The sequence below is a fragment of the Chiloscyllium plagiosum genome, unplaced genomic scaffold (assembly GCF_037043375.1).
Source record: "Chiloscyllium plagiosum isolate Xiang-an unplaced genomic scaffold, Cpla_swu_hap1 HiC_scaffold_6, whole genome shotgun sequence".
Lineage (NCBI taxonomy): Eukaryota > Metazoa > Chordata > Chondrichthyes > Orectolobiformes > Hemiscylliidae > Chiloscyllium > Chiloscyllium plagiosum.
This window is the reverse complement of record NW_028270144.1, coordinates 132,034,471-132,048,196: the sequence shown is the minus strand read 5'-3', so window position 1 is coordinate 132,048,196 and position 13,726 is coordinate 132,034,471. Positions and strand designations below refer to the sequence as shown.

Genomic DNA, 13,726 nt, shown 5'->3' with positions numbered 1-13,726 from the left:
TCTGTATACGCAGGTTTGTAGTTCTCCGTTGTCCTTTCTTTCGACTGTGACGTCCAGGAATGCGAGTTTGTTGTCGGTTTCTTCCTCCTTGGTGAGCTTTATGCCTGTGAGGGTGTTGTTGATGGTGTTAAATGTCTCTTCTATCTTGTTTCGTTTTGTGATGACAAAGGTGTCATCTACGTAGCGGACCCAGATTTTTGGTTTGATGGTGGGTAGGGCTGTTTGTTCTAGTCTTTGCATTACTGCTTCTGCTATGAATCCTGATAGCGGAGATCCCATGGGTGTGCTGTTGGTTTGTTTGTATATTATGTTGTTGAAGGTGAACCACAACGCCAAAAACAAACACATAGATCTAGATACCATCTATCAACCCCTCAGAAAACAAACAGGAAATGACATCACCACAAACCCCAGGAACCCCATCCAGGAGAAAGATATAAATAGAAAGCAGGAGACAACAGCTTCGCTTCACTTGGAGGTTGCCACTGATGATGTTACCTAGCCAGGTAATGAAACGTCTGGATATCAAACCTACAGCTCAGCGAGCAAACCTACACCCTAAACCTCAACCTGAGCTACAAACCTTACCGTTATTATCTAAAAAGCAAACTATCTCTTTCTTGAATATATTTCAGTAACCTGGTTTCCACAATCCTCTGTGGTACAGAATTTCACACCTTCACTACCTTTGAGTGAACAAATGTTTCCTCATCTCAATCCAAAGTGGCCCACCCAGTATCCTGAAACTGTGTCCCATGTTTCCAGACTCCGCAGCCAGGGAAACCATCCTCCAAGTTCTTATTTTGACCATTAAAATGAAACAAACAACAATGGCTGCTGGCAATCTGAAACAAACAAAAACAAAATTGCTGGAGAAACTCAGCAAGTCTAGCAGTATCCATGGAGAGAGAGCAGAGGTTAGGTTTTGAGTACAGTGTCTTTTCTTCAGAACTCCACTCAGGTCTGTACAGTCCTGTGAGAATTTCAATCGGATTCCCTCTCATCCTTCTAAACCCTCGTGAATACAGGCCCAGTCAAACCAATCTCTCCTGATGGGACAGCCCTGCCATCATCCTAGTGATAGAGAGAACATGTACTTGGGAGACTCCTGGACTTGACTTGCCTGGTCCTTCTTGACTGTCTGATAGTCACCAATTCCCTCTCTCTCTGAATCTTTATAAATCCCTGGGCAGTGACAACGTCTCCAAACATGTGACCTGCACGGCTCTCAACCACAGTGGCTCCAGCTTCTGCCCAAGTCCTGAAACTCAAAACTGCCAACATGCCCTGCGTAAATACTTACCCAGGAACGTCCTGGAGTTCCCCACATTCTACAGGATGACCCTGCCACATCAGATTGGACACACAACCCCCGTTCAGTCTTCTGGAATGTTCCACTCACCTTTCCCTGCCACCAGGGCCTTCAGCAAGGCAAGAGTCTGATCCCCGTAACCGCTCTGAGCTCCAGTCGGCTGACGGTAAAATGGACCCTGACCAGGATCGACAAATTCTGGAGTGCCCTCGCGGCCCTTCAGAATCTGATCCAAACGCTTGACGTCATAGATCCAATGCAATGGCTGCCCTGGGGAAGGGGAGAAATGAACAGAACATAACTCAGTGACATCAGTTTTATATTCTCCTCATTCAGAACTCCTGTGAGTGAGGGAGACAGAATGAAATAATAGGGCTATGCCATTGAGAAAGAGGATCAGCTGTGATCATATTAAATAGTGGAACAGGCTTAAAGACCAAATTGCATACTCCAGCTCGGAGTTTCTATGTAAAGCAGGAGAGCAATAAATAGAGGGGGAGCTAAGGGTAAGAGAGAAAGCAAGACAGAGACAGCAACAGGACAGAGTGAAACAGCAGATGAAAGAAAGTGAGAGAGAGAGACAGAGTATATAAGTGACAGTGATTGAGATGGAGACCGGAGAGAAGGGGTAAAGAGGAGAAGAAATGAAGAGAGGCAGATAGTTTGACATTCAAATATGTGGGCATCACTGCCTGGGCCCAGCATGTATTGCCCATCCCTAGTTGCCCCTTGAGAAGGTGAGGGTGAGCTGCCTCCTTGAACCGCTGCAGACCATGTACACCCACAATATCCTTAGGGAGGGCTGAAGGGAAGGGAGAAAAGAGGGGAGGGGAGAGAGAGAGAGAGAGAGATCGGGGAGGAGGTGAGGAGTGGGGAGAGGGAAGGGGAAGGGGGAGGGGTGGGGAGGCAGTGACTTCCTGCTTGTTCTGATCCTCCTCACCAGCTGCGTCAGCCACAAGGGATCCAACCACGGCTCCCACTGCTCGCTCCTGCACTGAAAGGTCTGTCATCTTTATGATCAGGCACTGAGAACATAAAAGGAAACAAGTTCCAGCAAGTTGTCCACTTGATGCAGGCTGTGCTCTCTCTCTGTTCCTAACTTCCTGGTTCCACCCAGAAACCTCACTGAGCTGGCTCCTGGATCCTCCCCCACCCCGTTCCTGTGTACACAGGGGGAAATCATGCACTGAGTTATTGTCTGAACACACACTGCCATCCACTGGCTGCTCAGGAACAATTGTGTCAAACAGGCTGTTACCCTGCATTCTCCCTCCTCCTGTCTCCAGAAGATTATCAAAAATAGGAACAGGAGGAGGCCATTTGGCCCCTTGAGCCTGCTCCATCATTCAATAGGATCACGGCTGATCCAACACTCTTCACGTCTGCTTTCCTGCCCTTTCCCAGTAAGCCTCAATTCCCCGACTGATCAAGAATCTATCTCAGCCTTATATATACACACAAGGTAGACATTGTCTCGCTGGTCTTTAGCAAGGCCTTTGTCAAGGTTCCGCATGGAAGATTGATTCATAAGGTTAGATCAAATAGAATCCAGGGAGAGCTAGCCAATTGGATACAACATTGGTTTGTCAGTAAGAGTCAGAGGGTGGTAGTGGAGGGTTGTTGTTCTGACTGGAGGCCTGTGACCAGCAGTGCGCCACAAAGATCGGTGCTGGGTCTACTTCTGCTTGTCATTGACAATAACAGTTTGGATGGGAATATAGGAGGTACGGCGAGTAAGTTTGCATTTGAGGAAGCTTACCTTAAGAATACAACAGGACCTTGATCAGCCCAATTTACTCAACCTCTCTTCAAAAGACAGTCCCTGGGATCAGCCAAGTAAACCTTCTCTGGACTGTCTTCAATATCAGTCTATCTCTGTTTAGATAAGGGGCCCGAGCCTGTTCACAGTATTCCCGCCGGGGTCTGACTGGTGCCTTGTATAGTTTTAAGCAAAGGCATTATTAAATTTTTATACTGAAAGAAAGGCGAACATCCCATTCACCTTCCCTTGTACCTGCTGCACTTGCGTGCTAACGTTTGTGAATTATGTATGAAGACTCCCAAATCCCTCCAGCTTCTGAGCTCAAAGTGAAGACACTTCCAGGTAACAGTTATCACAATATCACATTTAATTTGAAGGAGAAAATTTTCAACTAAAGTTTTCAACTTAAACAAAGGTATAAAGACAGAACTGGCTAAAATGAACTGGGAAATTAGATTAAGGGATCGGCCAGTGGAGATGCAGTGAAAGAAAACTCCAAGTGAATGACATTTCATCCATAGCTAACTAAGAAAATTAAAGGTTGTGTCAAATTTAAAGGAAAAGTATATGATTCCACAAAGGCCGGGGTAGGTCAGAAGATTACACAGAATATAAAGAACAGCTTGGAATGGCTAAAGGGTTAAAAAGAGGAAGAAATTAAGAGTTTGTGAGAAAGCTAGCAAGAGATAAAGAAAACAGACAGTAAGAGATTCTGAATTTCTTTAAAAAGGTAAAGAATAAGTAAAATGAGTAATAGTTTTCTAGAGAGTGAGAATGAGGAGGTGATAATGGAGAATCGACGTTTCGGGCATAAGCCTTTCTTTAGGAATTCCTGAAGAAGGGCTTATGCCCGAAACGTCAATTCTCCTGCTCCTTGGATGCTGCCTGACCTGCTGCGCTTTTCCAGCACAACATTTTCAGCTCTGATCTCCAGCATCTGCAGCCCTCACTTTCTCCTCGGTGATAATGGAGAGTCAGGAAATAACAGATGAATTGAAGATATTTTGCTTCTGTCATCCCTGTAAAGGATACAAATAACATTCCAGACACAAGTGTGAATCAGAGGTGAAAGGGAGCAAGGAACTTGAAACAATCTGAAGCACCTGGGAAAAGATACAGAGAAAATTATTTGAATTTAAACTGATAAGTCTCCAGATCTTTCATCCTAGAGTCTTACAAGAAGTGGCTGATAAAATAGGAGCTGCATTGGTTTTAATTTTTCAAGATTGCCAAGTTTCTGGGAAGGTCCCTTGAGATCGGAAACTAGTGAGTAGAACTCCTCTGTTCAAGAAAGGAGGGAGACAGAAAGCAGGAAACGTCAGGCCAGATAGCTTAATGTCTGTTGTACAGAAATACTGGAATCATTTATTAAGGAAGATGCAGTGGGCTAGTGAATGCAGTCAGACAGAGTTAACATATTTTTGTGAACAGGAAATTGCACTCAAGTTTATTGGATTTTTTTTGAGCTAGTAATAGGCAATGTGGATAAAGGGAACCTGTCAATGTGGTATACTTAGGATTTCCGGAAGGCATCTGACAAGTTTCCACACCAAAGGTTACAACACTGAAGGAAAGCGGTATAGGAGAGAACATAATTGCAGAGATGGAGGATTGGTTGGCCAATAGGAAACAGTGCGTATGCATAAAAAGATCATTTTCTGGTTGACGGGTGCCTCAGAGATCAATGCTGGAGCATTAATTATTTACAATTTATCTCAATTACTTGAGAGACCCAAAATTTATTGACGACATAAATTTTATTGATGACATAAATGTATGTAGGAAAATAAGTTGTAAAGAAGACATAAGGGGCCTGCAAAGGGGAATAGTTAGGTTATGAAAAAACCAAAATAACTGCGGATGGTGTAAATCAGAAACAAAAAGAGAAGTTGTGGAAAAGCTCAGCAGGTCCAGCAGCATCTGTGAAATCAGAGTGAATATCCTGGGTCCAGTGATCCTTCCTCAGAAGGGTTCTGAAGGGTCACCGGACCTGAAACATTAACTCAGATTTCTCTTCAGACTTGCTGAGCTTTAGATGGGTTACAAGTTTGGTACAAACATTTGGCAGATGTTGAATAATGAGGGAAATGTGAACTTATCCACTTTGGCAGGAACAGGAAAGAAGCATCTTATTTAAATGGAGAGTTTGCAGAGCTCTGAGGTACAGAAGGATCTGGGTGTCCCAGAACTTGAATCAAAAGTTAGTATACAAGCACAAAGAATGATTAACAAGTGAAGTGGGATGTTTCGGAACTTACTAGCAATGGGAATAGAACAGAAATACTGCTGTAGTGTGTTGGTAAGACTAGATCTGGAGCACTGTGGATAGTTTTGGTCTATTTACTTAATAAAGAATATAAACATATTAGAAGCAATTCAGAAAAGGCTCCAATATATAGTATATGGCATCTTTAATGTAATGAATTATTTTCACAGGAGCATTATTAACTAAAGCATTATATTAACCTCATAAGGAAACATCAGTTCAGTTGACCAAAAGTAAACTCAAGGGTTTTAAAGTCTATCTAAAGGAGGACAGTGAGGCAGAGAGGTGTGGGGAGGGAGGTTCTGAGCTTTGGCGCCAGCAGCTGACAGCACTGGTGGGGAAGTGATAAAAATCAGAAATGCACAAAAGACTAGAATTAGAGGGAAGCATAGATCTTGCAGCATTTGGGACTGATGGATGTTAGTTAGGGAGAGGGTCAGATCAGGACAGATTTGAAAATAAGGATGAGAATTTTAAAATCAAGATACTGATCACCTGAGAGAATTGAGGTTCAGGACAATCGTTATCCAATTTAATGGAGGAATAGGTTTGAGGGACAGATTGGACAACTTTTGTTCCCGGGAGTTGCAGCCTCAATCCGAGAGTTTTTAAAATTCACTTGTGGGATATGGTTGTCACTTGCTGGGCCCAGCATTTATTGCCCATTCCTGGGTGGTCTTTGAGAAGGTGGGTATGAGCTGCCTTCTTGAACTGCTGCAGTCCATGTGCTGTAGATAGACCCACAATACCATTTGGGTGAGAGTTCCAAGATTTTGATCCAGCAACAGTGAAGGAGTGGCGTTATATTTCCAACTCAGGATGGTGAATGGCTTAGAAGAGGACAAGCAGGGGGTGGTGTTCCCATATATCTGCTGCACTTGTCCTTCGAGATGGAAGTGGTTGTGGGTTTGAAAGGGTGCTGTCTAAGGATCTTTGGTGAACTTCTGCAGTGCACCCAGTAGAGGATATGCACTGCTGCTGAGTGTCAGTGGTGGAGGGAGTGGATGCTTGTGGATGTGATGACAATCAAGTGGGGGTTGCTTTGTCCTGGATGGTGTCAAGCTTCTTGAATGTTGTAGGAGTTGTACCCATCCAGGCAAATGGGGAGTATTTCATCACACTCCTGACTTGCGGCTTGTAGATGGTGGACAGGCTTTGGGAAGTCGGGAAGTCAGCAAGTGAGTATTCCTTGTCTCTGACCGGTTCTTGTAGCCACTGTGTTTATGTAGTGAGTTCAGTTGAGTTTCTTGTCAATGGTAAATCCCAGAATGTTGATACAGGGTGATTCAATGATGGTAACACCATTGAATGTCAAGAGGTGATGGATAGATTGACTCTTATTGGTGATAGTCATAGCCTGGCATTTGTGAGACATGAATACAACTTTCCACTTGTCAGCCCAAACCTGGATATTGAACACGGACTGTTTCAATACCTGATGAGTCACAAATAGTGCTGAACATTGTGCAATTATCAGCGAACATTCCCCATTTCTGACCTTCTGAAGATGTCAGAGGTAGGTGCATTACACAGAGAGTAATGGCTGTGTGGAATGCACTGCGATTCTCAGTAAAGTGATGGAAGGGGTCATTGACAGTGCCTGCTCAGCAATAACCTGCTCAGTGACGCCCAGTTCTGAAAGCAGCTGAAGATGGTTGAGCATAGGACACTACCCTGAGGAACCCCTGCAGAGATGTCCTGGAGCTGAGATGGCTGACCTCCAACAACCACAACCATTTTCATATGAGTTAAGTATAACTCCAACCACCACAGAGTTTGCCCCTGATACCCATTGATTTCAGTGTTGCCAGAGCTCTGTGATTACCACACTCGGTCGATTGCAGCCTTGATGTCAAGAGCTGTCACTCTTCCCTCCCCTCTGGAATTTAGCTCTTTTTGTGCATGTTTGAACTAATGCTGTAATGAGATCAGGAGCTGAGGAATCCTGGGGGATCCCAAACTGGGCGTCACTGAGCAGGTTATTGCTGAGCAGGCCCTGTCAATGACCCCTTCCATCACTTTACTGACGATCACAGTGCATTCCACACAGCCACCCACTCTCTGTGTAATGCACCTACCTCTGACATCTCCCCTAAACCTTCATCCAATCACCTTAAAATAAAGTTAAAAATCACACAACACCAGGTTATAGTCCAACAGGTTTAATTGGAAGCACACTAGCTTTCGGAGCGACGCTCCTTCATCAGGTGATTGTCACAATCACCTGATGAAGGAGCGTCGCTCCGAAAGCTAGTGTGCTTCCAATTAAACCTGTTGGACTATAACCTGGTGTTGTGTGATTTTTAACTTTGTACACCCCAGTCCAACACCGGCATCTCCGAATCATGACCTTAAAATAATGCTGCCTCATGATAGACATTTCTGCCCTAGGAAAACGTCTCTGGCTATCCACTCTACCAATGTCTCTCAACATCTTGTACACCTCTACCAAGGCAGCTCTAACCCTTCTTCACTCCAGTGGGAAAAGCCCTAGCTCCCTCAACCCTTCTACATAAGACATGCGCTCCAGTCCAGGCAGCATCCTGGAAAATCTCCTCTGCACCCTCTCTGAAGCTTCCATATCTTTCCTATAAAGAGGTGACCAGAACTGAACACAGTATTCCAATGTAGTCTAACCAAGGCTCAATAGAGTTGCAGCATAACCTCATGGCTCTTATTCTCAATCCTTCGCTAATGAAAGCCAACACATCATATGCCTTCTTAACAACCCTATAAACATAGATGGCAACTTTGAGGGATCTATGGACATGGACCCCAAGATCCCTCTGTTCCTCCGCACTGCCAAGAATCCTGCCATTAAGGTTGTAATCTGCATTAAAATTCGACCTTCCAAAATGAATCACTTCACAGTTTTCCAGGTTGAACTCCATCTGCCACTTATCAGCCCAGTTCTGCATCCTGACAATGTCCCATTACAATCTACAACACTATCCACACTATCTGCCACTCCACCAACCATTGTGCCATTGACAAACTTACTAATCCACCCTTCCACTTCCTCATCCAAGTCATTTATATAAATCACAAAGAGCAGAGGTCCCAGAATAGATCCCTGTGGAGCACCACTGGTCATCGGGTTCCAGGCTGAATACTTTCCATCTACTACCACCCTCGGTCTTCTATGGGCCGGCCAATTCTGTATCCGGACAGACAGGTTTTCCTGAAGCCCATGCCTCCTTGCTTTCTGAATGAGCCTACCATAGGGAACCTTATCAAATGCTTTGCTAAAATCCATGTACATCACATTCACTGCTCTACCGTCATCAACGTGTTTTGTCACATCCCCAAAGCATTCAATATGGTTTGTGAGGTATGACCTGCCTCTCACAAAGCCATGCTGACTACCTCTAATCAAACTATGGTTTTCCAAGTAATTGTAAATCCTGTCTCTCAGAATCCATTCCAATACTTTACCCACCACTGACGCAAGACTAACTGGTCTGTAATTCACAGGATTATCCTTATTCCCTTTCTTGAACAGAGCAATAACATTTGCCACCCTCCAATCATCTGGCACTACTCCAGTGGACAGTGAGGGTGCAAAGGTCATCATCAAAGCTGCAGCAACCTCTTCCCTTGCTTCCTGCAGTAACCTTGGGTATATCCCATCTGGTCCAGGGGATTTACCAATCCTTATGTTTTTCAAAAGTTTCAGCACATCCTCCTTCCTAACATCAATTTGTTCTAACAGATCAGTCTGTTTCTCACTGTCCTCCGAAATGTCAAGGCCCCTCTCACTAGTGAATACTGAAGCAAAGTATTCATTAAGGACCTTCCCTACTTCCTCTGACTCCAGGCACAAGTTCACTCTACTATCCCTGATTGGCCCTACTCTCACTCTGGCCATCCTCTTGTTCCTTACACAAGTGTAGAATGCCTTAGGGTTCTCCTTAATCCTACCCGCTAAAGCTTTTCCATGCCCCCTCCCCGCTCTCCTAAGTCCATTCTTCAGTTCCTTCCTGGCTGCCTTTTAACCCTCTAGAGCCCTGTCTGATCCTTGCCTCCTCAACCTTAAGTAAGCTTCTTTCTTCCTCTTGACTAGATGTTCCACATCCCTTGTTACCCAAAGGTAACTTCACCCTACCATCCCTTCCTTGTCTCAGTGGGACAAACCTGGCCAGCAATATCAGCAAGTGCTTCCTAAACAACCTCCACATTTCTGTCATGCATTTCCCCGAGAACATCGGTTCCCAATTCAGGTGTTCCAGTTCCTACCAATAGCATTGTAATACCCCTCCCCCAATTAAATACTTTCCCATACTGTCTGCTCCTAACCCTCTCCATGAGTATAGTAAAGGTCAGGGAATTGTGATCACTATCACCGAAATGCTCTCCCACCAAGAGATCTGACACCTGGCATGGTTCGATGCCAAGCACCAAATCCTCCCCTCTAGTCGGCTTATCTATCCTTCCTGAACACACCTGCATGGCGGTTCAGTGGTTAGCACAGCTGCCTCACAGCACCAGGGTCCCAGGTTCAATTCCAGCCTTAGGTGACTGACTGTATGGAGTTTGCACATTCTCCCCATGTCTGCGTGGGGTTCCTCTGGATGCTCCGGTTTCCTCCCACAGTCCAAAGATGTGCAGGTTAGGTGAATTGGCCATGCTTAATTGTCCATAGTGTTAGGTGGAGAAAGTGAGGTCTGCAGAAGCTTTTGCGGGTAGGATTAAGGAGAACCCTAAGGCATAGTATTAGGTGCATTAGTCAGAGGGAAATAGGTCTGGGTGAATTACTGTAGGGAATCTAATCTAATCTGGTCCAACCAAACTATTTGAACTAAGGAGGTTCCAATCAGCATAGTTAAAGTCACCCATGACAATAACCCTGTTACTTCTGCACCTTTCCAAAATCTCCCTCCCAATCTGGTCCTCCATTTCTCTATTGCTATTGGGGAGGGGGGGGGGGGGGGAGAAGCGGTTGTATAAAACTCCCAATAAAGTGACTGCTCCTTTCCTGGTTCTGACTTCCACCCATACTGACTCTGTAGATAAACCCTCCTCAACAATCTCCCTTTCTGCAGCTGGGATACTGTCTCGGATGAGCAATGCTATTCCTCCACCTCTTTTATCTTTCCCCCATTCCTTTTGAAACATCTAAACCCTGATCCAACAACCATTCCTCCTCCTGTGGTAGCCAAGTCTTCGGAATGGCCACAACATCATAGTTCCAAATACTGATCCATGCTCTGAGATCGTCATCCTTATTCCTGATACTTCTTGCATTGAACCCATCACACTGGCTGCACCTTTGCCTGTCAAGTGTCTATCCCTTCTCTGGTAGCAATCCTGAGATTACTGTTCTGCTCGTCTGCCTTCTAGCTTCCAACCCGAATTGAATTTAATTTATTGTCACGTGAAAAGCTTTGCCTTGTGAGCAATGCAGGCAGATCACAGAGTTAAGTAGCATAGATGGTAAATAATAGGCAAATAGCAGCAAAAACAAAAACACAGGGACAGGCGAATGTTCAGAGTTTGTACGCCCATTCAGTATTCTAACAACAGTAGGGTAGAAACTGCTTTTAAACCGGCTGGTGCGTGTTCAGGCTTCTGCACCTTCTCCCCAATGGTAGAGGTTATTCAGTCCTGATGAAGGGCTTTTGCCTGAAACATCTATTTTCCTGGTCCTCGGATGCTGCCTGATCTGCTGTGTTTTTCCAGCACCACTCTAATCGAGACTCTGATTTCCAGCATCTGCAGTCCTCACTTTCACCCTGCAGGAAAACATTGCCAGGGTGGGATGGATCTTTGAGAATGCTGGCGGCCTTTCCTTGACAGTTGGCCTGGTAGATGGATTCTATAGATGGAAGGTTGGCCTTTGTGATTGTCCGGGTCGAGTTCCCTAACTCCCTATATTCTCCTTTCAGATCCTCCACCTTTTCCCTACCTGTACGACGACTTCTGGCTGCTCTCCCTCCCCCTCAAGAATTCCATAGACTTGATCGAGACATCCCTGACCCTGGCACCCGAAGGCAACACACCATCCGGGAATCTTGCTCACGACCACAGAATCTTCTGTCTGTTCTCACCACTGAATCTCCTATCACTATTGCTCTCCTACTCTCCCTCCGTCCCTCTGATCCACAGAGTCAGGCTCAGTGCCAGAGACCTGGCCACTGTAGCTTTCCCCTAGTGGGTCGCTCCCCCTCACAATAGTATTCAAAGCGGTAAACTTATTATTGAGTGGAACGGGCACAGGGAGTCCCTGCACTGTACCTATTCCATTTCCCTCTCCTGACGGTCACACAGATAGTTTTGTCCTGTAACTCAGGCGTGACTACCTCCCCATAATTCCTCTCAGCCTCTTGAATGATCTGAAGTTCATCCAACTCCAGCTCCAGTTCCCTAACGCAGTCTGTGAGGTGCTGGAGTTGGGTGCACTTCCCATAGGTGAAGTCAATAGGGACACTTGTAGTGACCCTGACCGCCCACATCCTGCACAAGGAGCATGATCCAACTACCCTAGCCTCCATCCCCTCTGCTCTAAATTACCAAGACAGGTTGAATAAATGGAAAAAAAAATGCCTTACCTTACCTGGGCTCCACACACGGTCTTTTATTTTGGTGAGAGGAGGAGGACGGTGGGAGACACTACATGTGTAGTGGAAGGTGTGTGTAACATGCCAAAGAACTGGAGCTGGAGTTGGAAATGAACCTTCCAGCTCAGCAAGCAAACCTACATCCAGAACCTCAACCTGAGCTACAAATCTTCTCAAAACTCAATTTATAAAAATCTTCTCATAAACTTTGAACTTCTCCTACCTTTTCTTATATTCTGTGCTAGTTTGCATTCGTAATCTATCTTTCCTTTCTTTATTGCTTGCTTTATCATTCTTTGTTGCTTTTTAAAGTTTTCCCAATCTTCATGTTTCCCACTATTCTTGACTACTTTGTTAGCCTGAGCTTTTAACTGGATGCCTTCCTTTATTTCCTCGGTTATCCAAGGCTGGCTCTTCCTAACCTTGCTATCCTTGTTTTTGACCAGGATATACTTTCCTTGAGCACGTGAAAAATCTCTTTGAAAGCCTTCCACTGTTCCTCAACTGTTCTAAGATATAACTTGTGTTCCCAGTCTAATTTAGCCAACTCCTTCCTCATCCCATTATCGTTTCCCTTGATTAAGCATAACAGCCTGGTTTTAGATGATCCTATTTCACCCTTCATTTGTCTCTGATATTCAACCATACTGTGATCATTCTTTCCAAGAGGATCCTTAACTACTAGATCATTAATTTCACTGTCTCATTTATTCCTATGAAGAGCTTTTGCCCAAAACATCAATTTTCCTGCTCCTTGGATGCTGCCTGACTTGCTGTGCTTTTCTCGCACCACTCTAATCTAGACTCATTTACACAAGACCAGATCCAAGATTGCACACTTCCTCGTAGGTTTGGTAAGATTCTGTTTAAGAAATTAGTTTCTATGACCTGCTCTTGCCTTTACTGACTTGATTCGGCCAATCAATGTGCATGTTAAAGACCCTGATGATTACTGCCGTTCCATTCTTACATGCGTCAGATACTCCTTGATTGATCACCTATGCCTCTGTAGCATTACTACTGGGTGATCTCTAGTCTACTCTCACTAGTGACTGCTTCCCCTTACTATTCCTGATCTCCACTCAAATGGATTCAACATTTTTCTCCTTAGATCCTGTATTGTCTCTTCCTATTGCTCTAAAATCTCATCCTTAATTAAGAGTGTGACCCCACTTCCCTCCTGCTTATCCTTTCTAATTACCTGATATCCAAGGACATTTAATTCCCGGATGTTGGGGATAGCACAGTGGTTAGCACTGCTGCCTCACAGCGCCAGGGAGCTGGGTTCGATTCCTGCCTCAGGTGACTGTTTGTGTGGAGTTTGCATGTTCTCCCCGTGTCAGCAAGTGTTTCCTCTGGTTTCCTCCCACAAGGTCAGGTGAATTAGCCCATAGCGTTGTGTGCATTAGTCAGGGGTAAATATAGGGTAGGGAATGGATCTGGGTGGGTTGATCTTTGGAGGGTCGGAGTGGACTTGTTGGGCCAAAGGGCCTGTTTCCACACAATATGGAATCTAATCTAATCTAATATCACCACCCTGCAACCATACCTCTGTAATGGCAACTAAATCATACCCCTTTGTACTGATTTGTACAAGTTCATTGACTTTGTTTCGAATACTTCAGGCATTTAGATAAATGCCCTAATACTCGTTGCTAGATTTTAAATGGACAATTTCCCTGCCTTTTGCATATAATTATGTCACACAATTTTATTGTTTTTCTTTTCTAACTTTTGCTTCCCTCGGCCTGGACTCCCAGCCTCTTGCCGTTTTAGTCCCTTCCTCAGACTCTCGGCAACTACCCTCACAGCAACAGCTGCGTCTTCGC

General features: G+C 44.9%; 1 protein-coding gene across 9 annotated transcripts in view; it reads right to left on the bottom strand.

Moving 5' to 3' along the window:
• Nucleotides 1-13,726, bottom strand: part of selenoj (selenoprotein J) — a 42,786-nt gene that overhangs the window by 28,583 nt on the left and 477 nt on the right. For 3 of the 9 annotated variants that reach the window (XR_015757509.1, XM_087988510.1, XM_087988511.1), the window contains exons 1-3: nt 11,889-13,670; nt 2,253-2,337; nt 1,403-1,582 (exon numbers count right to left, since the gene is read on the bottom strand). Coding sequence is in view for 8 of the 9 variants with exons in the window: in XM_087988510.1 (XP_087844636.1) it covers nt 1,403-1,582; nt 2,253-2,322 (250 nt within the window). In the remaining variant the exon portion in view is untranslated. Of the gene's footprint in view, nt 1-1,402; nt 1,583-2,252; nt 2,338-11,888; nt 13,671-13,726 lie in introns of those variants that run through there. The other 6 variants (XM_043692575.2, XM_087988508.1, XM_087988509.1 and 3 more) reach the window with 6 other exon arrangements.